Below are 27,527 nucleotides of genomic sequence, written 5' to 3'. Positions count from 1 at the left end.
GCCTTAACCCTCAATGGTTTACTTTTACACCTTTACTCTGGCTTCCATGCAGAAGCTGCAAAACCAGTGAAACCCTAAGGTGACCAAACAGGGCCATCATCCTTCCTGGTTGGTGACCTCTGCCCTACCCTGTGGTGGCGGCGGGGAGGGGCTGGGGAAGAGGACGCAGCCCCCGTGCCCACAGGCCTGCCTTCTGCGTGAGCGATGTCTGCCAGCGGCCGGGATTGTGGACCGGCTGAGCCAGGAAGCCCTTCAGGGCCCTGAGTGCTCTGGAGTGGCCCTCTGTCCCCTGCAGAGGGAGGCGTGCAGGCCAGGGCAGGCACAGGAAGACCATCCATTGTTGATCCCGCAGAACTGATGGCTACATCGTCTGTGAGGAATACAGAGACGTGCTGCTGACTGCCTGGGAGAACGAGCAGGCGCTCATGGAGAAGAAGGAGAAGGAGGTGAGGGGAGGGCCCGGGGGGCAGGAGGGCCTGCGTGCCCGGCACTTGTTCCGGCTCTGGCTTCTGGATGAACAGCGTCCTTGCCCCCCCAATCCCTGTCACTGCCCAGGGTACCTGGATCCGGGCTCCAGGCCTGCAGCCCCTGCACAACCTCTGCCTCTGAAAGGGACTCGCCCGAGGTCCTGGTTGCACGTCACCGGTCCCCTGCACAGTTTGAGAATTGGTGACGGTTAACAGGAGGTTTTTGTTTTTGGTGCCGTCATGTGTATCACTGTGTGCGTCGCCCATTTAAGAACAGACTGTGGGTGAGAAACTCAGCCAGGAGCGTCACCTGTGTCACCTGTGTTCCTGAGAGGCCGGGGTCACCATGCTGCGTTCTGTTTGCAGAAAAGGGAGAAGCGGGCGCTGGGGAACTGGAAGCTGCTGGTCAGAGGGCTGCTCATCAGGGAGCGGCTGCGGCTTCGCTACGGGGCCCAGGTCAGTGTGGTCCTCGAGGGGAGGACAGGCCGGTTCTGCCCAGATGTTGAGTCACAGCTGTTTGGACGCCCCATACCTGAGTCCTTTCTGTGTGGGGACCGGTATTCCTGGAGGCCCAGCCCCACGCCGTCCGCACGAGAGGGGCTGCTGCGGGTCAGGTCTGGTGCTGAGTGCCCGCTGGCGGGACAGCTGCCCTGCTCTCCCGGCCTCGTGCTCCCAGTGCGGTGACCACCCCCAGGCCCGCAAGTGCTCTCTCCCAGCACCCACGGCCCCAGACACAGCGGTGTGGTCGGTCGTGGGGCAGAGACGCAGGGACGTGCTCTGGGAGCAGCCCCCTCCCCACCTCACGGCCACCTCCTGGCCTTGCAAAACCGCCTGTGTTTTGCTGCCCCTGCAGGGCCCCCTGGTGGCCCCTCACCTGGCTTTATGTTCCCACCGGCTCCTCCCCCCACAGTGCTTTCTTCCTTGGCCTCCCAGCCCCTCCCGGCCTCTGGGGGCTCCTCAGAGCGCCGGGCACTTTTGCTCAGAAACACAGTAATAAACGCAAGGCGCAAGGGCAGTGGCCACCTGGACTGGCCGTAGCTCCTTGGGGCCGTTTCCTGCCTCACACTGTTGTGTCCGTCCCAGCACTGAGCCCACACAGGCGCCCCAGGACCTCTGGGGGAGCCCTGTCCTCCGGGTCAGGGTGCTGCTGACCCCCACTGTCCCCACCCCCCAGAGCGCGGCAGCGGCGCCCCACGCGGACGCGGGAGGTGGGCTCTCGTCAGACGAGGAGGAGGGGACCAGCTCTCAGGCGGAAGCAGCCAGGATCCTGGCGGCCTCGTGGCCCCAGAACCGAGAGGCTGAGGAGGAGCGGAAGGGGAGGCGCCTCAGGAAGAGCAGCAGGGAGAAGAAGGAGGCCGAGTCCCACCTGTTCCCATTTGAGAAGCTGTGATGTGAGTGGTCGCCTCGGTGGCTCGGCCGTGGGGACGCCAGGCCCTGGGGGCCGTGGCTCCTCGGCTGCGAAGGCACAGAAGCGGCGGGCGAGAGGGCACAGCAGGTCCACCGGTGCTGCTGCGGGCCCGGCCCTGCCTGGCCGCCACCACACCCCGTGCTGTGAGCGGATGCTTCCCCGGGAGGCTCTCCTGCCACCTCGACCTCGTTCTTCCGTAGTGGGGACGGTGCCCTCAGGAAGGCGCCAGACCAAGCCGGCGGTAATAGGCGCTCCGTGTGTCCGACACGCGCCCTCGGCCCCGGGTTCCCTCCGTCAGGTCCCTGCTGCTGCCCCCCCGTGCGTGGGGAGCATGCAGGCCAGTGCGCCTCATCTTGGGCGACAAGCTGCTTCTCCAAGTAACATTCTGTGGTGGCAGAAGACTAACAAAGAGCTAAAATCAGGAAGGAAAAGGAAAAACAGAGTTAAACGTTAGGAGTGGATCGGCGTTCAACTAGATTTTATTCATTCCTGGATACGTTTATAAAGCTCTATGCACTGTAGATATTTACAAGAACTTTTGTAACATTTTGAGGAAAAAAATAAAGGATTTATCTAAATAGGCTTGGCTTTACATTTTCTTTCAGATTTTATGTCATCTCAGAGCGTCCAGTGACAGCGATGGGCGTGCACGTCGAGACTACATTAAAGACCAGGTTCGGTTTTCCCGTAGGCTGGAGACTTACCGTTACACGCTTGGCTTTTTTTTTTCTTTTTTTTTTTTTTGGTCTGTTTAATCCAGGAGATGTTACTTAGTCTTTGATAGGAGCCATTAAAAATTCAATCTAGTTTTATCCAAGGCAAACAAAACACTTGGGGTGTGACTCATACGGGGCAGGAATTGGCAGGAAGCCTTTTGTTGTGAAACAAACTGGGGTTGCCATGGAAACCACTGGGCCTGGCACTTCCTGCACCAGAGCTGGCGCTCACCCTCCTGGAGGTGAGCGGCTTACTTTCTGGGAATCGAGTCAGGGGCATTACCCTGTCTCTGCAGAAACAACTTGTTATTCAGACCAGTGTCAGCTCCCTGGAGGCACTATGGAAATGGAATGAAACCTCAGGTTTTGAGAAGTTACCACTCACCTGCTTCAAATCTGGCAATAAGTAAAAAGAACTCATTTCTGGGTGCAGAGTGGACAGTTCGCAGCAGTCCACTGCTTCAGAACAAGAGGCAGAAAGAATGCAAAGCTAACGCGCAGCAGGTGCCAGGCAATCCTCACCACCACACTGGAGATAGAGAGGCACTGTCCCCAGTCGCAGACGAGAATGCCGAGGCAAGGAACACCAGCTTGCCCAGTGTCACACAGCCAGTCAGTGCAGACCTGGGACCACAGCGCAGGTGTGTCCAGCCCGAAGCCCACGATGCCTCTGCACTGGGTCCCACCGGCTCCCTCCCCGTCTCCTAGCACATCCTGCCGACAGAGAAGTGTGAGCCCCTCACTCTAAGGCCACACAAAACAAAGGAGTTCTAAGTACTAGGAATACTGACTTGCATTTTAAAAAAAAATTGAAACCTATTTTAACCACTAAAAGCAATTTGGAACCGAGTTTTAAAAGTTCAGTAGGATTCTTAATAAATTCTATGGCTGAATTCTTTAAGATAGAAATTTCAGCGAGACTGCAAAAAAGGATAATGGCAAATCCCTTTATCAAAAGATGTTTAGAAATTTATTTTGAATTTTTATCAAAAATACTAAGAATACAAGTTTCATGATGATTTTTGAAAGGCTTGAAATATTAACATTATTTTGTTCTTTGAGGATACTTGAAATTGGCAGTAATTTAAAATCTGTACTAGAAAAAAAATCACACAAACATAAGGATTTTGTATTTTGCCATCAAAGCATCTTTAAGAGTTGAGAGATTAGATGAAACTGCTCATGTAACAAGGAATAGTGAATACAATTTCAGTCCTTAAACCCAGATAGCTCATACCTGGGGCTGGCTGTTTTGAACACAAAAAATTTCAATTTATACCGCAAATACCCCAGGACAAGAGAGATTGCTAATCTCTAGTTTCAGAAGTTCCGAGCCCAGTTCAACTACCAAATACTTATTCATGAAGCAGCCGCTCCCAGCAAGGCACAACTGGTTCCTACAGCAAAAACACGAAGGGCGTACAAAGAATCTTTGACGACATCAAGGTTACAACATACTGTGTCTTTCAAACGGTGTGAGAGGAGTTGGGACACTTAGAAACCACGCGAATTACGCGTGGATAGACTTGACTTAGAAGTGAAGCTGTGGACACTCAACACATGAAACGCATCGCCCACAAGTGGCCAGCTGAGGCCCGGATGCTGGTGTCAGAAGCACACCCGTGAGGAAGGAGCCAGCCGGACAGCGTCCCAACTTGCAGCCTTGACACCTGATCTGGTGGACGGGGTGGGGGGGGGTCACCACGAGGGAGCCCACCTAGAACCAACTGGAAAACACAATCATCTTCAAGTAAAGGGTGGGTTTTGATGCCGGAGGATGAAACACCTTTCTCCCCAAGTGGAGACCCTCATCTCGCGGAGGGAAAGCGGGCCTTTTGCTAACACTGGTTTCAGAGCCCTGAAAGCTTCCCAGGGACACAGAATACTGACAGAGCAGCTTGTCTCCACCAGGTGCGTCACCCCGCGCGCTCTGTGCTGTGAACTGACTTCAGCGGACAGATCTAAAGGGTGATGTCCTGTAACACATGTGAATCACTCAGGTGTTTTGTTTTTTCAATCTTACTTGTAACCACGCAGTCTTAGGGTAGGTGGGGGAGCTCCACACGGAAGTGCAATGACGAGAAGTGCGAGCGGGCCTTCGGGGCGGCTGCATCCGAAGATGCCACCGAGCCGCGGCAGCCCCGCGAAGCCCCAGCAGCGTCCGTCCTCCTCCCCACGGCCCCAGGCGCCCGTCTCAGTCAAGTGCTAAGCGCAGGGTAGGTCTGGCCCCCACTGCCCTGTCTCCAAGGACGCCAGGCAGGTGAGGCGGCAGGTCTGAGTGTCACCACCTGTGCAGACACCAGCTCGGCGAGCGGCCACACAGACCCAAGGGGAGGGGAGGAAGCGCACGGGCGGACGCTTGTTGCGCTGCAGACGGGAGTCCCTCGTGCCACCAAAGCTGCCCGCCCAGAGAAGGCGTGGAGGTGCTGACAGACGGACGCCGGCCTGGGAGCCGCCCGAGTGTGTCAGGAGGGGGGCGGGCTCCCGAGCTCAGGCGGCGTCGGGGCCGGGCGCCTCACTCCAGCTTCTTGGCCGGCACCCGCGTCCGCGCGATGGCGATGGGCAGCAGGGCCAGGCAGCCGAGGCCGAGCGCCCACAGGGGCCGGTAGAAGAGCCAGCCGGCCGCCACCGTCAGCAGGGTCAGCGAGGTGGCCACGCAGAAGGCAAAGGCCTTCAGGCCAATGTTGACCAGGTCCCGGAGGACAGGGAGCCAGTCCACTGCGGGAAAGAGAAAGGCGGTGAGGCCCCCATGCCCCACAAGTGTGGCAGGACTGCTGGACCAGGTTCGGGGGGAGTGGTGGGGGGCACATGGCCTCCTGGGTTGGGGGTCTGGGGGGGTTCACACAAGGAGGAGCCCCGTCAAGAGCTGTGCCTGCCACTGCCCAGGACGGCGAGTGGACGTGCTGCCTAGGCCTCGGGTGCTGAGACCCGTGTGGGGCCAGAACAGACACCCAGGGTGCCCACCCACTGCCGGCTCACAGAGCAGGCCGGGCCAAACCCGGCGGGGGCCTGTTCCAGCCCCTCAGCCCTTTCTGGAGGTGCCAGTTCCCTCGCTCCCGGCAGGGCTGCAGGAGGTCAACAGCCGAGCTGTCCCATCCCCAGGAGCCCGCAGGCCACTGCCCTGCGTGATTAAGTCATTAAGTCATTAGGTCTCGGGTCCATCAACCTCTGGAATCACCCTGACCTTGGCCGCTGGCCCCTGCAAACGACCATTCTGGAGCAAGTGTCCACAGGGGCCAGGGGTCTGACGCCACCAGGTTTGCAGGGCCCACCTGGTGCCCGCCCTGACTGCAGGCCCCGCGCAGGCCGCCTCATGGCCTATCCTGGTCTCGCCCCACACGGCCCCCATTCGGTGTCCCCGACAAGCTGGGGCCATGCCTAGGCACTGACCACGCGCCCGTGCATCTCATCAACCCTGCCCACCCCGTAAGGCTGCCACTACTATTAACCTCGGTTCACCCACGGGGTCACTGAGGTCCAGGAGTTAACCTCACAGCTAGAAAGTGCCCGAGCCAGGATTTAAACGCAAGGCTGCGTGCAGAGCCCAGCCTTTCGCCACTGTCTAAGCCCAGAGAGGACGGGGACCTCGTCTGTCCTGCTGCTGCGTGGCCTCCGGGGCCCGGAGCAGGGTCCCGCACACAGCAGGCGCTCAGTGAGTGTGCCGTGCACAAGGGGAGGCATGAACGGCTGCTCTGCGCCCCACCCCCCTCCTCCCTGCACTGAGCCTCTGTCTGGAGGCCCAGCCTTCTAGTGTCGGGGAATCAGCAGGTCAGAGGCTGTTGGAGGTTCACAGGAGGGCCTTCTGAGACGGACCAAACCCCCTCACCCTGATGATGGGGGCACTGAGGCTCTGAGAGGGGAACGGCCTGTCCAAGGTCACAGCCACGATGGGCTCAGTGCAAAGACAGGAGAGTCTTCACATTTTTTCCCAGTTGTGCCCAAGGTGGTCAGCTGTCCAAGAAAGGACATGCCGTCCCCTCCCTGCATCTCAGTTTCCCGTCTGTACGGTGAGCCCCGACGGTCTGGGGCGCACTGCAGCCAGATTCCCCAGCTGGAAAGGGGGCTCCTGGCCAGAGATGGCTGGACAGAACCATCCGACGGGGTGGGGGCAGAGTCTGGCACAGAGCATCCCAGAGAAGCCCCACCTGCCAGCCCAGCACTGGTCACCCTGGGTGCCCGGTCCTGAGCCAGGCTGGGCCACTTGGGCAATGACTGGGCTCCAGCGGGCTGAAGGCCAGCCCCGCGAGCTGCCTGGGACACTCCCCACTGTGCGCTGGACTTGCCGGAGGCTGTCCCGAGTCTAGCCCAGGGTTTGGACGAAGCTCAACCTTTTCCAAGTGCTTCCTATCTGCCAAACATTTCACAAAACTGCGCATTAGGTGCCAGGTAACTGAAGCTGGGCAGGAAAGGACCCCCGAGCTCTGTTCTGGTCTGGTCCCCGCACAGGCCAGCTAGTCAGCTGTGGGGTGAAGGGGTGAGGGGGTGGGCGGAGCGCGGAGACCCACGGCCTCAGGAGCTGGCACCCGCCAGCCTGCGCCTGGAGGCGTCCTGCCTCTTCTGCTCCCTGGGGACACGGGGCGGGCTGAGGGCCCAACCTCTGCCCCAGAGAGCACCCCTCAGGCCAGGGAGAAGCAGAGGAGGCCCGCACCCAGCTCCCCTCACCTACCCAGGGCGTAGACGATCCGCGTCATGAGGTTGAGGCCCACGAACATAGCCACCCAGCCTGCTGCCCGCAGGCCCCACGTCTTCAGGGAGTTGCTCTTCTGTTCTCGACGGAACACCTCCTGCAGGATAAGCAGGGACGGACGTCATGGCTCGTGTCGGAGGGTCACCAGCCTACCCGGTCGGCAGGGCAGGTGCCGAAGGGGCCAGTGTTTCTGAGCAGACCTAAGGGAGGGAAGGGCATGCCTCCCACCCAGGCCTCGTCCACCTGCACCGCAGAGAAGGTAAGGGATCTCGGTCAGGTGGGGGCGCCTCAGACCACAGCCCACCTCCTCCAAGAGCCACCAGCCCGCTGTCCTGTCCCTCCATGTGCAGCGGCACCTTCCTGGGGTCATCTGTCCCCCACCCTACAGAGGTGCTGATGTCCGAGCGTGCTGGCCGGGCCCACGGGAACTGCCTCGTGTGTGGTACCCAGCTTCATCTGGGACGCCGCTCTCCTTGTTCCCCTCCTGCTACTCCGTCCCCACTGCTGTCCCCTCCCACTGGCTGTCCTCTCAGCGCTGAAATGCTGGCACTCAGTCTCCACTCCCCGGAAACCTAACTGCTGGTGCCCCTTGGGGGGCGCTGCGGCTCTGGCATTTCTCCTTGGCAGGGACCCCCGACACTACACTGGGGCCCAGCGTGGTCACGAAGCACCTGCCGCTCCAGTCACTGCCTTCCCTCCTGGGGATTCCTGGGGGGGACAGCTCTGAGACACAGGCCCAACCTGCAGGAGGCTGGAGCCCCAGAAGGGAAAACGCACCTGGACTGGGCCTCCTAATTCTAGAAACTCCCTTGGTTGGGGGGAGGGTGACAACTGGTCTGCCAGGCTGGGAGGGGTCAGCCCCACCCTGCAGTTGGTAACTGGGTCCTGGGCCACAGCCCGATCACACCCAGGCCACAAAAGGCACAACCCGGCACCACCAGGGCCTAAGTGAGGGGGCGGCTGCGGGCCAACAATCGGGTCAACAGGTCACAGCTAAGCCCCAACCTGCCCCCTGTGCCTCCCAGACCCTCACGGGTTGAGAGGTCCCACAGCCCCACTCAGGGCAGGTTCACAATGTCCCTTCAGGGGTACACCAGTTTCATCAACAATGTAAAACTCTTTTTCTGTTAAAGAGACGGGTTTCCTGCCTGGAGAAGAGAGGCTGACTTCCAAGGAGGGCACAGAACCAACCAGCACACCGTCACACCCCTCCGTGGGGCTTGGTGAGGTGTGACCCCCATTTTACAGATGGGACAAGGGCCCAGGGCGCTCTGGGGCCACCGTCTGGGGTGCCTGTGCTCAACCCCCAGTCCTGGGACAGCACAGCGCAAGCCCTGCACCCCAACCAACGCTCACCTCTCACCTCCCTGGGCAGGGCAGCGTGATGGTCCTGGTGCCCCGTCCTGCCAGAATGACCGACTGACCCCTTCTCTTTACTTGGGACTCAGCAAAAATGTCACTCGCTGACTGCCATCGCAGGAGGTTTCCTATCACTGTTACTTCCGAGCCTCTGCCTCCCCTCCCACCAGCCCGCTGGGGGGCCTGCCCCTCCCTGCTCGCTCCTGCGCAGGGAGCACGGCCCGCACGCACAGGGACACCTCAGTCCTTCCAGCACTGTTCCCTGCCGCACTGCCCGGTGTGCTCTGTGTTGGGAGCTGGTGACATGGCCACCGGAGGGCAGAGCACAGGTGCGCAGTGGCTCTCACCTCTGCCGAGAAGTCCCCGTGGTGCAGAAGAAGCAAGGTGTCCCCCGACCTGGTGGAGTAGGGGACCAGCTGGTCACCCCGCTGCCGGGCAATCACAGTGACCTGCTCAGAGAGTAAGGCTTAGAGCCAGGGGCCCAGCTCCCCTGCACTGTGCCCCCGAGGCAGCAAGCGGGGAGACCCACGGACCCCCGAGCCTCTCCCTCCACGTCGGCCTGGAGGGCACAGCGGCTCCCTCTCCATCCAGGGAGGACCCGGCACAAGTGCGGGTCGGGCAGGGCGGGGCTGGGAACCGCAGGAGGCACGTGAGGTCAGGAACCCGGGACCGAGGATTCCCACAGCAAACGCTGGGGGCTGGGAAGAGCTCTCACCAGGCACAAGCAGACCCCCACGCTCACACAGTCCCTGTGTCTGAGCCCAGGGGGGCCAGGGGACCCCGTGAGTCTGCCCAGGGAGCATTTACCACATGAGCTGGGCCCAGGTCAGGGTCATCACCACTCAGCCCCGCGTAGGAAAACGAGACGCGCAGGTCTCCGACCTGGGAGGAGGAGAAGCGGAGAGGGAGGCGGGAGCCTTCAGCCTGGACCCGCGGTGCCCTCCACCCCCCACGATCGCGCCCTCTTCCCACCGGCAGCCCCATCAGAGCGGGAAGCAAGGCTCTGAGCCCGTGTCCCTGGGGGCGGGACTCCAGGGCCCGGACTCCGCTATCTGAGCGCCAAACCCCGCCAGGCACCTCCGGATACTTGGGGTTTTCACTGTGGTAGAAGTAGTCCCCTCGGCGGATGATGTCCACGTGCGGGTCCTCCAGCTTGGACAGGCTCAGTGGCTTGAAGTTGTCCACCTTGTCGATGAGGCCTGAGAGAAGCAGGGCTCGGAAGCAGTGGTGTGTCTGCGCGGCACTCCTGTCTGCAGCCCTCAGCCCGACAGCCTTCCCCGCCGCCCTCACGGGACCCAGCCCTGCGGCCAGCTCCCCTAGCTCCCCACCCATCGCTTCCGCACGCGTCTCCCTCCTCCGGCTCTGTCCTTCCACGCTGCCAGCCCCACTTCGTCTCCATCTGCTCCAGGAAGCCTTCCCCGTCCCCTCTCCCCATCAGTCAGTGACCACGGCTCTGGAAGGGCCTTGGCCCTGCAGGCACACCACCGCGGGTCCGGTCATCCCTGTCCAGGCCTGGCTGGCACCAGCTGAGCGGCAGAGCAGACGGCAGAGAAGCCAGGCCCTGGCTCACCCGGCCTCTCCTCCCTCCCCGGCTATCGGTGCCCTGAGTGTCGTCGCTCCCACAGGCCCAGGACAGAGCCCCAGGAGTCTCCACGGCCGGTGATACCGCCTTGCCCCCTGGAAGCCTCTCTCTGGGGGTGCTGCGGGGCCTGTGGTGAACCAGCCCCTCTGGCACAGGGCTGGTGCCGGCGGGGCTCAGAGGTGGAGGAGGAAGGGCTCTCCGCCCTGCCTGGTCAGCACAGGCACCAGCGTGGCGGCCTGACGGGGTCGCGGTGCTTGACAGCTGCTTCCCCGAACAGGTTCCAGGGGAACTGGCCCTGGTGGGGCGTCCTCCACGGGTCCCCATCTCCTGAGGACGCACCTCCCCCCTGGCCCTGTGCCCAGGGCAGGGGCGGGGGATGCCTCTAACCACCTGAGGGCCGAGTGCTGGGGCCCCGACTGAGTGGACGCACACGGCTCTGGGCCGGAGCTGGCTCATCTGAAGGGTCCCGAGACTCACCTGCCGAGAGGAAAAACCTGCCGATTTGGACGAAGGGGGCTGTTGCGGTGAATGACTCCACGGCCATCGCACTGTGGGAGAGGGGGGCCACTGGTGAAAGGGGGCGCCAGGTGGGGTGTCTGGGTCCCCACCCAACAGGCTCCTGCAGGTCCAGTCCAGCCCAGCCCCGCAGAAATCTCATCTCTGCCACCGGCTCACCCTCTCCCCAGGCGGAGAACCCTCCTCCTGCCTCTGTTCCCCAGAACCTCACACCCTCTTGCCTGGACTCCTCCCAGCCTGTCCCACCCTGCCCACCAGCCGGCCCTTCCATGGACTGCACACCCTCACTGCCCCTTCCCTGCCTCAGGCCACATCCCAGCCCCACTGTGAGCATTCAAGGCGTTACTGACACAACTCAGCTGGTCACCGCAGGCACTGCACACTCTGGCTCGCCTGTCACACCTGTTTCACCACCCCCTCCCGACCCCAGAGCTAACCTTCCTCTGCCAGACCCTACAAGGCCCAGGTCAGGTGCTGCTGCCTCCTGAGAGCCCCTGCTCACTATCCTCCCACCCACCCCGACCGCTGACAACCCCTCCAGGCACCAGTCCAGCCTCATCCCTGTGACAGTTTGAGGGAGGTCGCCTGGGGCCAGGGGAGTCGGGTTTGGCCTCTGTGTTCCTGGGCCCAGCACAGGAGCTGACCTCGGACCCCAGTCCCACATTTCCATCAGCTCATGAGACAGCAGTAACTCGATCCCACTGCTCAGATGAGGAAGCCGAGGCTGGGAACCTGCCAGTGGCAGCCAAGGCTATGCACAGGCCTGGGGACCCAGCTCTCACCTGGGGTTTTTGTGGCCAATCTCTCGGTCAAAGTTTCTGCTGTTGATAATGTCCGATCTCCATTCAGTGTCTGTTGCAGAGAGAAGGAACAATGCAGAAACCAAGGTAAAACTGGCCACAGGTCTGAGGCCCACTGCCCACTCCCTACCCCCGTTCTCTTATCTAAGCCTGTGACCACTCGAGGGCCAAAAAGGCAGCTCCTGGAGCCTCGAGGGACAGACGGGAGAGCAGGGTGCAGAGGACCAGCACCCAGAGATCCCGACGCCTGCTAAGGACAGAGACCACAGGTGTGCAGGGAGGTGCCCAGCGGGGGACGGGGCCCGGTACTCACTGTAGGAGTACCTCCTCTCTGTCTTCACCTGCCCGTCCTCGGTGTACTCCCTGCGGGGAAAGCACAGGCAGCCCGGAGTCAGCCCATTACTCCCGAGGCATTCCCATCTCTAAGCATCTCCAGCTGGAAGCAACCTTGGGGCTCCCAGGTCAGGCTCCCCAGGTAGGCAGGCTTGGTCTGCACCAGCCCAGGGACAGGGTCTTCCTGGCAAACAGCCAGCTCCCGCCCTTGAAGGCCCTCACTGGAAAAAAAGAGCTTTCTCATCCTGAGTTGAAACCGGTCTCCCCTGGCTGACACCAGGGTCCCAGCCCCGCCTGTGGGCTGTCATCTGCCTGCCCCTCTGCTCCGGGTCAGCCCTGTGGATGCCCCTGGCTCCACCACCAACCTCTCCACCCGCACTCAGTCCACAGGGCTCAGCTCAGGTGATCCCAGGCTGGCCGATGACAGTCTGCCTGGGGCTCCCGTTCAGGCGCATAGGGTGTATCCCAGGAGGCCACCTCTGCCTCCTTCCCTCATGGGAGAGAAGATGGAACCAAAACACGAGACCAGCCACGCCATGAGCTGGGGCAGCCGTGGGTAATTTCCCCGGCAGGGAGCTAATCAGGCCCGCCTTCTTCTCGGAGCCGCCCTGCAGCAGGTTCCCGCCACCTCCAAACAAAAGGCCATCAGCTAACAATGAGAGGATAATTTGATATTTCTCCAGTAGGAAGACTTTAAGTTTCAGAAGTGTCAAAATGAAAGCCACCTGCACCTCACCCAACACCCGCAGCTCCTTCACCCCCCGCTGACTCTTCGCCCGGCGCCTCACCCGGACTCCTCGGTTTCCACCCACTGGTACATCTCCACCTGCCGCCGCAGCTTCACAGCCGGAAGGTGGACCCCGTAGTTTGGATCGGACAAGAGCTTCAAAAAGAATCAAGCAAACCAAGAAAAATAAAGGACAAGATTCACATCAGCCCAGAACGCCCAGCTCAGGGGAAGCTGGGCTGGAGGAGAAGCAGGTGCAGAGTAGGACGGCAGGAAGAAGTCCGGGGCTGCTCGGCCAGGAACCCAAGGGCGCGGCGGAGACCTTGCCCTGGACGCACACACCCACCGTCACTGTCCAAGCACCTCTCTGTGAAGCTCAGGCCGGGCTCCAGGGACTGTGGCTACAGAGTCCCGCCCGACCTTAAGTACTGGCCTCAGCATTGTTACAATTATTCTCCCCACTCAACAGAGAGAGATGCTGACACTCAGGAGTGACGGGTCCACACAGCTGCAGGGGTGGGTGGGTACCACACCCAGGGTGTCGTCTCCAAGGGCCACGCTTCCGAAATCCCCAACCAGGCCATACCCGCAGTGAGCGCCAAGCCTACCTTGGACGTCCGCAGGGCCCCGATGATGTGCACCAGCCTGCCCTCGTTCTCCGGGGCCACGCTGTGGATGCTGTCTGGGGTCACCACCAGGGAGAGCCCCTCGGCCAGCGAGGTTGCTGTCTTCAATGCTCTTCCCTGTGCGCAGTGGGGAGCGAGGATTTCAGCCTCTCAGGCTGGACTCAGCTGTGCTCTGCCCAGGGCGTCCGCTTTCCCAGGCAGGCATCCCTGCCCTGCACCCCTGCCCTCCCCTCCTCTCAGTCCATGCACTTTTTCTGCTCCACTATTTAAATCATATGACCCAGGCCTCTCCAATCAGAATCTGTGTCTGCTAGTCACAGGGAGTAGTTCAGAGAGAGGACTGTGACCCAAGCCAGGACACTGAGATCGCCCTGCGACTTTTGCTAAATTGATTTAGAAACAGATGGTTCCTCTTTTCTCTGGGGTTGCTAAGCTGCTTGGATGTGACCCTGGAGTTGCTGGGCCACTCTGCCACCACATAGGAAGAGCCTGTCAAAGAAATATCCACAACAGAGAAAAATGGGCAAGAGGTGGAGAAATGGATATTCCTGGTGACCCAGCATGAACGCCTGGATCCAACCATGCCTGAAGCTACCTCCAGGATTTCAGGTGTGTGAACCATTCCATTCCCTTTCTTTGCTTGTGTCAGTTGTGAGATGAGTCACAACAGAAAGCACTCTGATTAATTCAGCCCCGCCCTCACAAAATCTAGGCCCTTATCACCACACCCAACCCCTGGATTCACAGCTGTGGCCCTCCAAACTGCAGCAACTCTCACTCTGCACACAGGGGCCCCAGACAGCCTACCTCATTGGTGAAAATTAAGTAGAAGGAGAGCAGGAAGGTCATGAGCCCCACGGACATCCCACCCCAGGTCTCGCTCAGCCGCTCCAGGAAGCCTGGCTGGGGCTTGGTCGTTACTCTGACATGTTCTTTCCTGGTACTCAGACCGGAATACTGAAAAAGGACATTAAAAAAACTAAAATGAAATTGTTTTTTAAAAAATAAACTGAATTTCACTATTTAGTTATACTAGGTTTTTATTGATTTTAACTATACATGTTAAAAATGCACAGACATCAAGTGTTCAGTTCTGACGGGTGCATGCCCCAGCTGTCACCCAGAAAGCGTCCTTGTGCCCCTTTCCTGCCAACACTCCCCTCTCACCCCGGCCCAGAGGTAACAACTATTTGTATCTGTATCACTCCTCTAGACCCTGACATGAATGGAATCACCACACAGCATGAACTCCTTCTGTCCAGACCCTCTGACTCAGCAGTGTTTCTGAGGGTCCTCTGTGCTGTGTGTCAGCACTCCACTCCTTTTTATGGCTGAGTAGTGTTCCGTCCACCACACACCCATGTGCTGGCTCACTCAGCGGTGGATAGATGGATACTGTGCTTGTTTCCAGTTCCGAGCTAATATGAACAACTTCTACAAACACTCATGTGCAAGCTGGTGAAATAACATGTGCATTTGAAGACAGGACAAGAACATTTAAACATAAAATCCTCTCAGTCCGTCTGGGCCTCCTCCCTCCCTTCCTCCCTCCCTCCCTCCCTAACCTGCAGTGGGCGTCTGCATCACACAGTGACCAGACCTCCTCAAAGATGGGAGTGCCTGCTCGACTGTAAAGTTCTTTTTTTTTCTCCTTTTTTTCTGATTCTAGCGATGTGACTTCATAAAAGAATAGCGTTCTTTCCCAGCCCTGTAGGGCTCATGGTGACTTGCTGCTCGCTTTGTGCCTGCCCACCTGGCCTGTGTGTCCTTGGGAAACTTTATGTACAACATCAGTGCGTCACTTTGTGCACGACCCTTCGACTGGAAAATGTACGACCGTGCCTTCAACTTCCAGCAGGTGCAACAGTTCTCAGAGCTTCTGAGAGTCTGCCTCCAGGGTTATAATCCTGTTTGGTGCAAATAAAATACCCTTTTTTCCTTCTGAACTTGATTGTTAATTGAATTTTCGTCAACAAAGTCTTCACAGAGATATGTGCTTTCATTTCCCTCAGGCATTGGGTTCCCAGGAGTGGAACTCATGGATCATAGGGAAGATGTATGTTTTTTAAGAAACCAGCAAACTGTTTTACAAATAGGTTACCAAAGATACATTTTTAATTCAGCTCAACAAATAGTGGCTGAGCTGCTCAAGGACAGTGCCAGGCCTTGCAGGGGTGAGATTGTAGGGGTGAGTGGCTTTAGGGCCATCAAGTCACAGCCACAAACAGGGCTTGGCGTTCCTGAGTGCCTGGTGAGAGGGGCAGGTCCGGTGCTAAAGGAGTGACCCCTTCCAGCTGGGGGTCAAGAAGGCTCCCTGGAGGAGGGGGCATTTGAGTGGGACTCAGGCAGACCCAGCGGTGAGGGCATCCCCAGCAGGGGGAACCGTCTGGGCAGTGGTGGGGAAGTAGGAAGTGGTTCTGGGGGAACGGCTGCCTATCCGCTCTGGCCGGGTTGTGGGGGGCGTGGGGAGAGGGAAGGGGGCTGGGCATGGATAGGTAGACCACGGTAGGCCACAAACTCCAGTCAGCGGGTCGGGCCTTGTCTGGCCGGTAACAGAAGCACGCTTTAGAGCGTGTCCACTGCCGATCCTGAGTGCTGCTGTGGAGCCAAAGACTGGGTGCGAACGTGGGACCTGCTACACAACAGCCAGGAGACCGTGGGCAAGCAGTTTCAGCCCTCTGTGCCCACTTCCTCACTGATGAGTAGGGCCAGCAATCCAGGACACAGGTGGTGACGAGAATCAGAGGACGTGATCACTGGACGCTCAGTGCCGAGGCCTGTGCTGGCTGGTGGGAATGTCACCAGCTTTCTCTGTCATGGACACCAAGGCTGGGCTGGGCTGACAAAAGCCACAAAGATCTCAGTGGTTCCTGGAGAAGCACTCAGGGTGAGCTAGCCCGTCCTGGCACTGGGGGGTTGGAGGAGATTCCAGTCAGTTTCTGTTTGAACAGGCTGGTGCCATGTTCTCTGACTGTGCCCGAATGCCACCAGCCCAGGCCTGCCAGGGACCAGTTGTCCATTGCGTTCAGAAATGGTCTTCACTTTCCATGCCATTTGGAAACATTAGTGGAGCAATTTGCTGTAGGCAGGTAGATGACCATCAACGATCATAATGATGACAATGACAAACACCCTGGTCTATCACAGGCTAGTCACGGATAAGCCCAAGGAAGTAGACACTATCATGACCCCATTTCACAGATGAGAAAACAGATGCTCAGCAGTTACATCACCAGTCCAGATCACACAGCCTCTAAGAGGGGACTCAGGATTCAAATCCAGGCCGACTGGAGGCCACTGTCCTACCACTTGCTCTGGACTGCGTTCCTCACTTCTTGGGCTGTAATGGGAGTTGAACATGGGAGCCTCCTGCAGGCAGGACAGGAAAAGAAGCCAGTCTCGCTGCCCCCAACTCGGGGGTGGGAAGGCCTGGCTTCCTCGGGGGTCTCCTCTCAGCACACACCGAGGAGCCAACATCAAGATAAGGGGCTCAAAGATAGCCTTGAACGGAAGGAAGAAGGTGCCCCGCTGTTGGGTGACTCAACAAAGGTTCGACACCAGAGGACACCCAAATTCATCTACGTGCCTTGGCAAAGGTCAGGACCCAACATACCCAAAGTGGCCTCTACTCACCAGGGCTGTGAAGGTAAATTCTTTTTTTTTTTTTTTTTTTCACCTACTATGCACCAGGCACTGTGCTAGGCACAGTCTCCCTTCAACTTCACAGTAACTGATCCCACAAGGAAACATAAACACCAAGAGGTGATGGGCACACAGCAACTGAGGAAGAATTTGGATTTGCCAGCAGGTAAACCTGATTCCCAAGCCTGCCACCATCCCCTGACACAGCCTGCCAGGCTGGCTGTGAGATTTGGCAAGCGCCTTCCCTGGGGGGAGATTCCCCATCTGTAAAATATGGCAGTGGAGGTGTGGGCGCAGGCCGGTCTGACTGCCTTCTCCCCACGCAGACCCCAGGTCTCACGACCACCTCTGAGGCTTTTCTAGGTGCTCCATTTGAGGCTTTTGGGCCTCCCAAACAACTCCAATCCAGGCAGAGCGTGCCAGGGCCATGGGTGACACAAAGCCTGCCTTCTCAGGGGGTGTGGGAGGCAGAGATGATGCTTGGGGACAGAGGAGGAGCCTGGAAAGAGGGTGCAGCAGGCCATGGGAGAGCGGCCAGGGCACTCCCCCAAAGCGGGAGGGAGGGAGTGTGTGGGACTGGCAGGGCTCCCAGCTGGCCCCAGAAGCACTTTCACACGGGAGGGGTGCGGTGAGTCACCGGCCTCTCCCACACCCAGCACCCTGGCAAGAGGTGCTGCTCCGTTTGTTGAGTGATGCTGGGCTTAAATAGAAAGGTTCCTGAGACAGGCTGGCTTAAGGGAGAAGAAACAGCAGCCTTTCCAAGGGCACCACGTTCAGCCAGGGGCTCTCCAGCCAAATACGTGCTAGGAAGACCAGGGGCCCGCCAGTAGGGAACTGCTCTCTCTCACCGTCATCCTAACTCCTCTGCTCCCAACCCAGTCAGCGCCCCCTCTGCAGCATCACAGCGTCGGTGTACATACCCCGGAGAGCGGGGAGGCCACTGCCTCCCGGACAGCGCGTGGCTCTACCACCGGAGCGGTACCCGCTGCCCCACCGCTCCCGCGGACTGGCCCCCTCTCTGAGGTCCCGTCCAGCCCTCAAAGTCCGCAACTGTGAGAACCCCAAGAGCCCAGGCGGGAGTGGGGACGAAAGGAGGGGCTGCGAGGAGGCGCGCACAAACCAGTCCCGAGGCTGGGAGCCACACCCCCCAGTCCCCGTCCCCACAACCGCGCGACCCGAGGAGGAGGTGGACCAAGGAACGCGGACAGCGGGGTCCGGACGCGCCGAGAGAGACGAGCAGGCAGCTAAGCCGCCGGAGGGCCCGGACGCGGGCGTGAGTGGGAGACCGGGCGGCCGCACGGGGAAGGTCAGCCGGGCATCGGGCCGCCGCGGGCCTGCGGGAGAGGAGCCCAGGGGATGGGGAGGCCTGGGTGTGGCCGGGGACCAGGAGACACTCACGTTTGCGGCCATGTTGGGACCGGCTCGCCGTCCGCCTCGCTCGCTTAGCTCCGAAAGCGGTTTACAGCCGAAGCGCAGTCCCGCGGCCTCTCGCCGGCCCGGAGCCGCGAACCCGCGCGAAGCCCAGAGCTCAGAAGGCGGCCAGAGCTCCCGCCCCACCCGCCGCCGCTTTTCATCTCCTGCTCGCCGCGCCCCAAGGTCCCCCGGGAGATGTAGTCCGGAGTCAGGCGCTCTCTCCGAAAGTTGCAGCCCATCGGTACCTCACTGATGCGCCTGCGCAGCAAGCCATTCTGGGAAATGTAGTTCCTGCTGCCTCGGGAGGTGCCGAGCGGCGCGCGGCCTGCTGGGAAATGTAGTTCCCGGCTGAGAAGGCCGGGCTAGGACCGCTGAGGCAGGCGCGCGGCGGGCAGGCCTAGAGGGGGCGGGTGCGCGCGGGCCTCCTAGCCGCCCGCCCTGTCGGGAGAGGTCACCGCGGGAGGCCGCCGCAGCGATCGCCGCGAGGTCGGAGCGCCGGGCTGCACCATGGCCTACTGCCGGCAGGAAGGTAGGGCGGCGGGCTGCGCGGAGGCGGCCTATGAGGGCCTGCAGGGGGCCCGCGGTCTGTGCAGTCCCCCGGACCCCGCGACCCCACTGCCGGCGGGAGGACCCGCCTCGGGACCCCCGAGACGGGGCCGCCATCCCCGCGTTGCCGATAGGAAAGTCGAGGCCCGGGGAGGAGCGCGGCTGTCCAAGGTCACCGTGAGGCTCGAACCCGGACCTCGGAGGGACCAGCACGTGGGGGAGCTCGTAAACCAGGCCTGGGGCCAGGGAGATGCGAGCGCGTGGCCCCGGCTCGTAACGGGGAATTTACTGATTTTAATTATTACTGTGGCGCTTACCCCACACCACGTGTTCCGGTTTGCGCCGCCTTGCACTCTCCCGGAAAGTCGCCCCTCGCTTGGCGCTGTGCTGGGGTGGGAGTTCCACCCGCGGGGACGGCCCAGGCCCTGCTCTGGGAGCTGGTGTGGCCTGTCCCTTCCATCTCGCCTAAGTCAGCCCTTGTTCGTCTCTGGAGAGTAAACCGAGACACACAGGTGAATTGGCTAAAGCCACGCTGCAGGCAAGTGTGGAGCTGGGGTTGGAGCCCCGCAGTCTGATTCCAGAGCTGCCCAGGTGCCACTGGTACCCAGTGGACTCCAGGGAGCCCTCGGCTGGGAAGACAACCCCGCAGAAAAGAAAACAAAGTTGGGTTCCACCCACCGTCTCCCTCTCTCTTGTTACCTTTCTCGGAGGCCTCGGAAGGCTCCAGGCTGAGGCCCCGGGGCCTTGGCACACACCACCACAAACCCACACCGAGCTGCCACCCAACCCCTCCAGGCCCCAGAGTCCAGTCTTGTAAAATGGGAAGCTGGTCTTCATTTACTCAGCAGATAGTCCTGAAGCGCCTTCTCTGTGCCAGGTGTCGGGGATGGTGTTCACCTGGGACTGCAAAGCTCCAGAGAGAGTTGGAACCCATCCAGAGATTCCTTATAGTCCAGCTCCCTCAGTTAATTCAGGGAATCTGAAGCCCAGAGAAGGAGATGACTTCCCGAACGGCCATGCTTCAGTTAGGAGAGCAGCTCAACCTAAAATGCTCTGAGCCTTCCCCCCAGTACCCCGTTCTCCGGGAACCCTCCCTCCCTGGGTCAGGAAGCCCTCATGCTCACTGACATCTCCACTGATACTGAACTCTGCCAGGAGCAGAAGTCCTCTGCCTTCCCCACTGTGCTAGACAGCAGGGCTTTTGTTTGTAATTTCCTTCTTCATTTAGCAAATGTTTTGGAGCCTCTGGGTCTAATGAGGCTGTGACATAAATACAGCCCTCCTTGTCCTTGAAGATTTGTAGGACTCGCAGGTTCTCTGGGAAGCAGAGGCACGTGTTTGTCCACCACCAAACCGTAGATCCTTATCTTTTCCTGGGTCAAAGATCTGTTTCCGTTTGGGGAGGAGAAATGAAAGCACTCACTTTTCGGCCCTCCCTAGTTTTTATCCATGTCACTGCCCCCAGGCCACTAATTTCTTGCCTTTCTGTCCACCGATTCTTTATGCTTCCCGTGGGTCTTTGAGAAAGGATCCCGAACTCCTTCCCCTATAAGGGCTTATGTGATGGAGCCCCTGCCTCACAGGCCTCCTGGGGCCCAGCTGGTCTCTGACCTCCGCTCACTGCGCAGCCACGCCGGCCTCCTCGGTTCCCTTGGCCTGGCACACCTTTCCTCCAGCTCTTCCCCTGGCTGCTCCTCAGCCTTTAGGATTCAGCTCACATGTCACCTCAGAGAGGTCTGTCCTGGCCCTTGGTGTCTTTCACATCCTAAACTCTGAAATTACCTGCTTGATTTTTATCATGTGACTCCCTGTCTTCCTGCACCAAGCTCAGAGCGTGAGATGGGCCACTCCCCCGGCACCGAGCACCTTTATCCTGCCCGCTGTTCTGAGCCTGTGCACGCTGACTTCAGGGCCCCGCCCACCCAGCCTGCAGTTGAAAGGCCTTAGCTTGGCGTTCAAGGTGTTCCCCAGGGTGGACTTGGGCCGCACTGTTCCTGTCTTTTGTTCCTCCTTTTCTAATGCTGAGCCTGCTCTCTCCTGTTCAGTCAACCAACATTTATTGAGCATCTGTGATGTGCCAGCCCCTAAGCACACGGCGGGGGCGCAGGTGGAAGCAGGGGCACCCCTTCTGGGTTGGATGTGCTGAGAATTCTGATGTAAAGACCCACACGGGTTCTGGGGGAAGTGAGACCATCCATCCACGGGGTTTTTCTCTAACCTACGTCATGGTGGTAACTGCTCTGTCTTCTCGCCCTCTGCTGGGGCTGGGATCTTCATAGCCTGATCCAGAGTTCACGTTCTCCACTTTTCAGTAAACACTGCTTACCCACTCTGTCTTGGGTGCTGTTCTAGACTCTGGGGATATTGCTTTGAGTGGAACAGACAAATCCTTGCCCCCAAGAGGCTGACATTTCAGTGGGGGAGACAGGTGGTAAATATGTTAGGTGAAAAATAGCACCTTGGAGACAAAGCAGGTTCAGGGTGATGGGGAGCGATGAAGGAAGATGGCATCCGGGCAGGAGGCATGAAGTCAGGTGAGAGGGGCTGAGAGGGTATCTGAGGGATTGTGTGCCCGGAGGACAGGGCAGCCTGTGCAAAGGCCCGGAGGTCGTTGTGTGCACAGCACGGTCAAGTAAAAGCAAGGGGATGCTGGGATGGAGGGAGCCAGCAGTGGGAGATGGGGTCATGGAAGTGAGGGATGCAGGTCTTTCCCGACGTGCTTGAAGGCAGAGTCAACCAGATTGGATGGTGGGCGGGTGAGAGAAAGACAGGCATTCAGGATGGCTGCTCAGAGTAAAACCCCAGAACGGGGGTGTCTTGGTGTCTAACTGCTCGGTCAGTCCTTCTACCCTCAGCCCCACCCTGAAGCCCTGCTTTCAGAGGGTCCTGGGGCCTCCGACCCCCAGTCCTTCCCGGGGTCCGGGTGGGCCCCGCTCGTGTCCTAGCTGACTCCCCTCCCGCGGCTCTTTGGGGCAGCTTTCTCCAGTCACTGAAGCAAGAGCACTGCTCCGTCAGTTTCCCACTTCCGACACTTACTGACATCTCCAGCCTCTGAGTATCTCTCGCAGGTGATTTTATATTTGTCATTTGATGCCATTTAAAAAGTTACTGTGTTTTGTGTGGAATTTCAGATGAGAACAGAAACTCACTTCATCTCCTGTGTTTGAGTCTCTTGATCCTTGCGCTGAGTGTGGAGCCACGGAGGCTGAGCTGGTGGGCGCCTGCAGTCGCACAGTTGTGTGTGGACCCCAGTCCCAGGGCTCCGGGAAGGCGATGGCCCCGGGAGCCCGGTCTCCCAAAGCCGGCCTACACCGCAGGCCCAGGGCGGGGCTTGTGTTCTCCCGACAGATGGTTTTGAGTCCTTGCTATTATTTGTCCATTCAACAAACACGAGTACCATCTGGGTACCAGGGTTGGGGATGCAAAGATGAGTCCCTGCCCAGAAGGCACAGCCAAGTCACCAAGGAGACCTTATTTTCCCATTGCTGTGATATGAATGTGTCCCCTAAAATCCATGTGCTGAAACCCTAACCCCAAGAGTGAATGGTAGTAGGTGGGGCCCTTGAGAGGTGCTTAAGTCAGGGGGGTGGAGCCCTCAAAATGGGATTCATTCCAGGCTTTTTAAAAAGGTTGATTCTCCTATAGGTGAGTCCAGCATCAGGGAATCACAGCTTCCTGAATTTGAGAAAAATATTCTTGTATTCATTTTTAAATTTTTCTTGTATTACTTTTATGTAAATATCTAAGAAACCTGCTGTCAGGTATTTTTGTTCTGTTTCTCTTTGTTTTAAACCTGCTCTTAGGTATGTGGCTAACAGTAGGCTGTGGTCTGCACTGACTCTAAAACCAGACAGATGAATGGGCTGAATTCCAACATGCTTCAGTTTGCCACATTAATTCCATCCGGTAGAGGATGCTGGACTGAACACTGAATTGCCCCTTGCGTGGAGAACATGCTTCTGGGCCAGCGGGGGGGGTCCCTTCAGGTTACTGTCTCCGTGCCCCGTGTGACGGCCACAGGCGTTCAGGACCCATCTCTGACCGAGGCGCCCTCGCTGGGTGACTGGGAAGCCGTCGGCCCTCGCTGGCTAGCAGTGGGGTCCTACCCCGCCCTTTCCTCCTGCCGCCAGTGGTGGTCATTCAGTCCTGATTTGGGACTCTGAGAGGGCATCTGGTGGTTATCCACATCTTTCTGCATATGCTCACATCAACTTTTTTAGGTCATCTTGGAAGTGAAAACCAGCATTTTATATTTTGTTTCTCTAGAGAAATTCCTGAGAAGTGTAACGAGACTTCCAGTCTGGCTGGCTGGCTGGCCCGCTTGTCGGCACTGCCGTGTGGTTCCCGGCCTGGTTGTGCATCAGTCACCCGGGAACCCGTCCGCGGCGTGGACGTGCAGAGAGCTTGATTCTGCTTCTGTTGGGCGAGGCTGGGTCTCTGCCTCACACGGCCCACGGGTGCCTCCTGTACCCAGCCAGGCCTGGACCCCTGGCCTCTGGGCTGGGAACCGGCCTCCCCACTGGGCCGAGCCTGGCTGGGTAAACAAAACTGTCAGAGCTGAGTTGAGAAGTCTGTGTCAGCTTATTTATTCTGCTTAGCATTTAGCACTTTTGCAGACTGCTTTCCCAGGTGCTGACCGCTGGCTGGAATTACCTAGGTCTTCGGGCTCCTGAGCTGGCCCTGGCCGCCTTGTCTGAGATGGTGCTGGGCTGGCAGTCTGGTGCTGGGGCTCGCAATCGTCACTGTCACCCACACGTGTGGGGAGGGGAGAGCACCCAGGTGCCTTCTCTCTGTCCCCTTGGCTGGTGTGTCTCTCTGGTCTTTGCTGTCACCCTGCGTTTTCCCCGAGCCTCTTCCTTAAATGCTCCAGCCCAGTGTGGACCCAAACCTTAGCATCCGCCCCTGTGACCAGAATTTCCTAGATAGAAAGTGCAAACAGAGAAATGTGGGCCAATCCAACAAACGTGGAGCTCTGGGAGACGTTTCTGCAGGCCGCTCGGCCCCCACCAGGCCACTGACGACGGCCCTGTCCTTGGACAGTGCCTGAGGAGCCTGCTGAAGCAAAGTGCTGCCATGGTCCCCGAGTCCCGGGCCAGCGCACGTGGGCACCAGGGCAGCTGAATTTGTCCCTGCCCTTCCCCTGCTGGTCACCCAGGGGCTGGGAAGGAAGCTCCATCGTTCTCGCAGCAGACGGTCCCTAGAGTCCAGGCTTCCTGGCGCCGGGACTGGGTCAGGATCTGTTGTCCAAGACATTTACTCGTGCCCGAGCACGTAGGCGCCCAGGACAGCGCTCTTGTCACTCCTATTGCAGGTGGGGAGTGGGGCTGTGCTGGGGCCATGTGGCCGTGTACAAGGATCTCCACGGCGTGGCCGTGGGAGACAGAGCTGGGTTCAAATTTGGGCCCTGTGTGCTCGAGTTGGTCATCCCCGGAGCCTCAGACCCATGGCGGGAAATGGGGCTCCTGCAGCCTCCTGGCGGGAGTGGCAGGATGGCAGGAATGGGCCAGCCCCATCCGCCGGGACTGTGTGGGCAGCTGAAGGGCATGGGTTTTAGGGAGGCGAGGTCAGGTGAGTGTTGTCAGCTGCAGGGTGTCGGGGGAGAGCCATGGGCCCAACAGGTGAAGTGCTGGCCTCGCTGTTTCCAGCGGGTTGACTTTATTTTTGTTTGTTTGTTGCTTTATTATATATTATTTCGTCTTTATTTTTTTTAATTGAAACGTAGTCGGTTTACAATGTTGTGTTGCTTTTTGGTGTACAACATAGTTGTACGTATATATATTCCTTTTCATATTCTCTTTTCATCATAGGCCATTACGAGGTATTGAATACAGCTCCCTGTGCTGTCCAGGAGGGCCTGCTGTCTCTCTGGTTTACATACAGCAGTGTGTCTGCAAGTCCCAACTCCCAGTTTATCCCTCCATTCCCCTCTTCCCCCTGGTGACTGTACGTTAGTTTTCTGCGTCTGAGAGTCTGTTTCTGTTTTGTAAATAAGTTCTTTTGTGTCATTTTTTTAGATTCCACATATAAGTGATACCGTATGATATTTGTCTTTCTCTGTTTGACTTACTTCACTCAGTGGGACCATCTCCAGGTCCATCCAGGAGGCCTCCTCGTGTGAGATGCACCTTCAGATGGGGCTTCCATGGCTGCGTGGGTTCAGGGCTGACTCACAGCTCCTGGGTGAAACATTTCTCCCTCTGCTCTCCAAATACTAGGGAAGGATCGAATCATATTTGTGACCAAAGAAGACCATGAAACTCCAAGCAGCGCAGAGCTGGTGGCTGATGACCCCAACGACCCATACGAGGAGCACGGTGAGTGCCGCCCCGGGAGGAGCCCGCCGTCCTGGTCAAGGCTGGGTTTCCGGGACGGCGAGCGCATCTCCCTCAGAGGTGTGAGGGCTGTGGGCTCTCCAGCCCTCGCTCCCACACACTTCCCTGGCCCTCAGACCCGAACTTAGGAGCTCCTCCCTTCATCTGCCTCTTTTTCTTCTAAGTATTTGCACTGACAAGCGGGTCGGGTGCTGCCTAGTGACCACATTCTGGGGGAGTGTCAGTGGATTCCTGCAGTTTCTGGTACAGGTGACAGGCCCCCTGCTGAGTGCAGTTCCAGACTGAACGCTGCCACGTGCCCAGACTCTTGGCAGGCAGGCCCGTAAGAGGCGCACCTGACTCCGAGGGGTGAGCTCCCTGCAGGCACCTTGCGTGGAAATCTCCCTCGAGAGAGAGGGGCCACTTTCCAGTGGCAGGACTCAGCCCCCTGCTCAGCCCGCAGCTCCTGGAGCGCGGGCACGGCCTTGGCACTGGGAGGCGGCCAGAACCCAGACCAGTGCTGTGCGTGGAGGAAGTCACCGCTGGTGACTTCTCCACACCTGAGCCGGGGATGCAGGTTTGTGCCGGGTTTGAGCCCGACGCAGAGGGAGAGGCAGGCCCACGGGCGAGTTCTGCCGGGCCGCAGTGCGTGGGGCTGCCGTTTCTGCACCTCCTGACAGCCTGTGAGGACGGCACTGGGTGTTGCTTCTTCTGAAGCCGTAGACAGCATCTCTCATGTTTCCCTGCCCGTCTTCCTGCTCCAGGGCTGATCCTGCCTAACGGGGACATCAACTGGAACTGCCCGTGCCTGGGGGGCATGGCCAGTGGCCCCTGCGGGGAGCAGTTCAAGTCGGCCTTCTCCTGCTTCCACTACAGCACGGAGGACGTGAAGGGCTCGGACTGTGTGGACCAGTTCCGGGCCATGCAGGAGTGCATGCAGAAGTACCCAGACCTCTACCCGCAGGAGGAGGAGGATGAGGAGGAGAAGCCGGCGGCTCCTGCAGAGGAAGCAGCCGCCACTGAGGCCACCGCGACCAAAGAAGAGGAGGGGTCTAGCTAATGAAGGCCCGAGGCTCGGGGTGCCAGCCCTCCTTCTGAGGGACATGAACCTCTTGCGAAATGCCTTTCGGTCACTGTCCAAGAAAGTGTCTTTCCCGCTGCTGTTCCGTGCACTGTGATGTACAAAGTAACTTATTGTGATGATCGGGGTCTTGGCCCCTTGACCTGTACACTGAAAAGATGGGCTTGTATGTGTGTGTGTCTCACATGAACCCCTTTGGAATTCTCTTCTCAGATTATCCTGAATTTTGCCACTTTGAAATAATGTGCTGAATAATCTCAGCAACCAAAAATTATCTGGCAGTGTCTCTTGTGAGTGAGCTGATTTATTCAGACATTGTATCCCTTTTAGTAGATTTTTCTACCCCATTGGGAAGTGAAATAGAAACAAAACATTTTCCTTTAAAAGTGTTGGAGCGGGGCCGCCCCTGCTGGAAGAGGCCGGAGGACCACACGCTGGTGTCTGAGGAAGCACTGTGCTTCGTTTCTGACAGGTCGTGGCTTCCAGTTTGGCCTTGAGCTCCAGGTTTTCTAGTTTGGAAAGCAGAGCTCTGGTCCCTCTGCGCGAACCCCTGTGTAAGTGAAGAAAGGCTGGTTTTTGCTGTTCTTGTTATTCCAAAAGCCCTGGTTTGGGGCCTGCGTGCACCCTGGCTCTGTCTCGGCCTGTTCAGAGGCAATGTTCCTGAGAGGTGGGACCTAATTATTACCGAAGTAGCAGCCCAGAGAGGAAATGGTGTCAAAAGAAAAACATAATTTTTACTTGATTTTGAATGTGTTCTTTGTTTTTACTAATTAAAATTTTTGTTTGATATAAGGAAATATAAATTATGAAAAATTCAATTGAAATTCTTCTTTGAAGATACTGATAGATCAGTGTGAGTCTTAAAATTGTGTTGCAATCTTAGGAAGCAAACAGATGCCTTTGCCCAGACATCGCTGTCAGTGTTACCGGGTTGTATCTGTTGGGAGTGGGTCGCAGCACACACTCACGAGGGGGACACCGAGGCTAGAGCACCGGAGGCCCCTTCCACACCAAGAGTGAGGTGTCGGCCCCCCAAAGCCCGAAGGCACAGCTCAGTGTGAGGAGGGGAGTGCTTTTTCAAAGCTTGGGGGCAGGAGACCATGATGCACAGAGGAGCCCTGGGACTTCTTTGAGCCGCATGCAGAGCCCTGCATGTTTAACAAACATACTTTTGCAGAAAACGTTTTGATTAAGGTGTCACTGGTCTGTGACTGTGTCCTGGATTCCCTTCATTCGATGCACCCAGGGAACCTCTGCAGTCTGTGTCCCAGGGACACGGGAAAGCGACCCGTCTGGCCCCTGCCTGTGGGAGG

General features: G+C 58.5%; 3 protein-coding genes across 8 annotated transcripts in view; 2 read left to right on the top strand and 1 right to left on the bottom strand.

Annotated features, from left to right (window-relative positions):
* The window catches only part of XPC (XPC complex subunit, DNA damage recognition and repair factor), a 29,446-nt gene extending 26,989 nt beyond the window's left edge, over window positions 1–2,457 (top strand). The window contains exons 14-16 of one of the 5 annotated variants that reach the window (XM_074344253.1): window positions 353–446; window positions 740–923; window positions 1,642–2,457. In XM_074344253.1, coding sequence (XP_074200354.1) covers window positions 353–446; window positions 740–923; window positions 1,642–1,769 — 406 coding nt within the window. In that variant the 3' untranslated portion in view covers window positions 1,770–2,457. Of the gene's footprint in view, window positions 1–52; window positions 447–555; window positions 704–739 lie in introns of those variants that run through there. The other 4 variants (XM_074344254.1, XR_012499806.1, XM_074344252.1 and 1 more) reach the window with 4 other exon arrangements.
* A 1,081-nt stretch (window positions 2,458–3,538) lies between these two features.
* TMEM43 (transmembrane protein 43) lies at window positions 3,539–18,487 on the bottom strand. Of its 2 annotated transcripts, none has more exons than XM_074344256.1 (12): window positions 18,262–18,487; window positions 14,029–14,178; window positions 13,204–13,338; window positions 12,657–12,751; window positions 11,849–11,898; window positions 11,518–11,587; window positions 10,697–10,767; window positions 9,715–9,836; window positions 9,445–9,519; window positions 8,985–9,086; window positions 7,258–7,375; window positions 3,539–5,309 (listed from the first exon to the last, which is right to left on the bottom strand). In XM_074344256.1, exons 1-12 carry the CDS (start codon window positions 18,271–18,273, stop codon window positions 5,107–5,109), a joined length of 1,203 nt encoding a protein of 400 aa, XP_074200357.1. In that variant the 5' UTR covers window positions 18,274–18,487; the 3' UTR covers window positions 3,539–5,106. The 2 variants fall into 2 exon arrangements, with proteins under 2 accessions (XP_074200357.1, XP_074200358.1); XM_074344257.1 differs by lacking the exon at window positions 18,262–18,487 and adding an exon at window positions 14,975–15,116.
* A 119-nt stretch (window positions 18,488–18,606) lies between these two features.
* On the top strand, window positions 18,607–27,032 carry CHCHD4 (coiled-coil-helix-coiled-coil-helix domain containing 4). Its single transcript, XM_074344258.1, has 3 exons — window positions 18,607–18,805; window positions 25,038–25,136; window positions 25,898–27,032. Exons 1-3 carry the CDS (start codon window positions 18,784–18,786, stop codon window positions 26,191–26,193), a joined length of 417 nt encoding a protein of 138 aa, XP_074200359.1. The 5' UTR covers window positions 18,607–18,783; the 3' UTR covers window positions 26,194–27,032.
* Window positions 27,033–27,527: the final 495 nt, after the last annotated feature.

This window comes from Camelus bactrianus, chromosome 17 (genome assembly GCF_048773025.1).
Source record: "Camelus bactrianus isolate YW-2024 breed Bactrian camel chromosome 17, ASM4877302v1, whole genome shotgun sequence".
In the NCBI taxonomy this organism is placed as follows: Eukaryota; Metazoa; Chordata; class Mammalia; order Artiodactyla; family Camelidae; genus Camelus; species Camelus bactrianus.
The sequence above is the reverse complement of the archived record's forward strand: the minus strand, read 5'-3'. Positions and strand labels throughout refer to the sequence as shown.

Excerpts from the sequence above, each read along its gene's own strand:
- TMEM43 (XM_074344256.1), bottom strand. Across the intron at positions 9,520-9,714 it reads AAAACCCCAAGTATCCGGAG|GTCGGAGACCTGCGCGTCTC; the intron begins GTGCCTGGCGGG and ends TCCTCCTCCCAG. Across the intron at positions 7,376-8,984 it reads ACGGGGACTTCTCGGCAGAG|GAGGTGTTCCGTCGAGAACA; the intron begins GTGAGAGCCACT and ends CTTATCCTGCAG.
- CHCHD4 (XM_074344258.1), top strand. The coding sequence starts at position 18,784 with ATGGCCTACTGCCGGCAGGAAG. Across the intron at positions 18,806-25,037 it reads GGCCTACTGCCGGCAGGAAG|GGAAGGATCGAATCATATTT; the intron begins GTAGGGCGGCGG and ends TCCAAATACTAG. Across the intron at positions 25,137-25,897 it reads CGACCCATACGAGGAGCACG|GGCTGATCCTGCCTAACGGG; the intron begins GTGAGTGCCGCC and ends TTCCTGCTCCAG.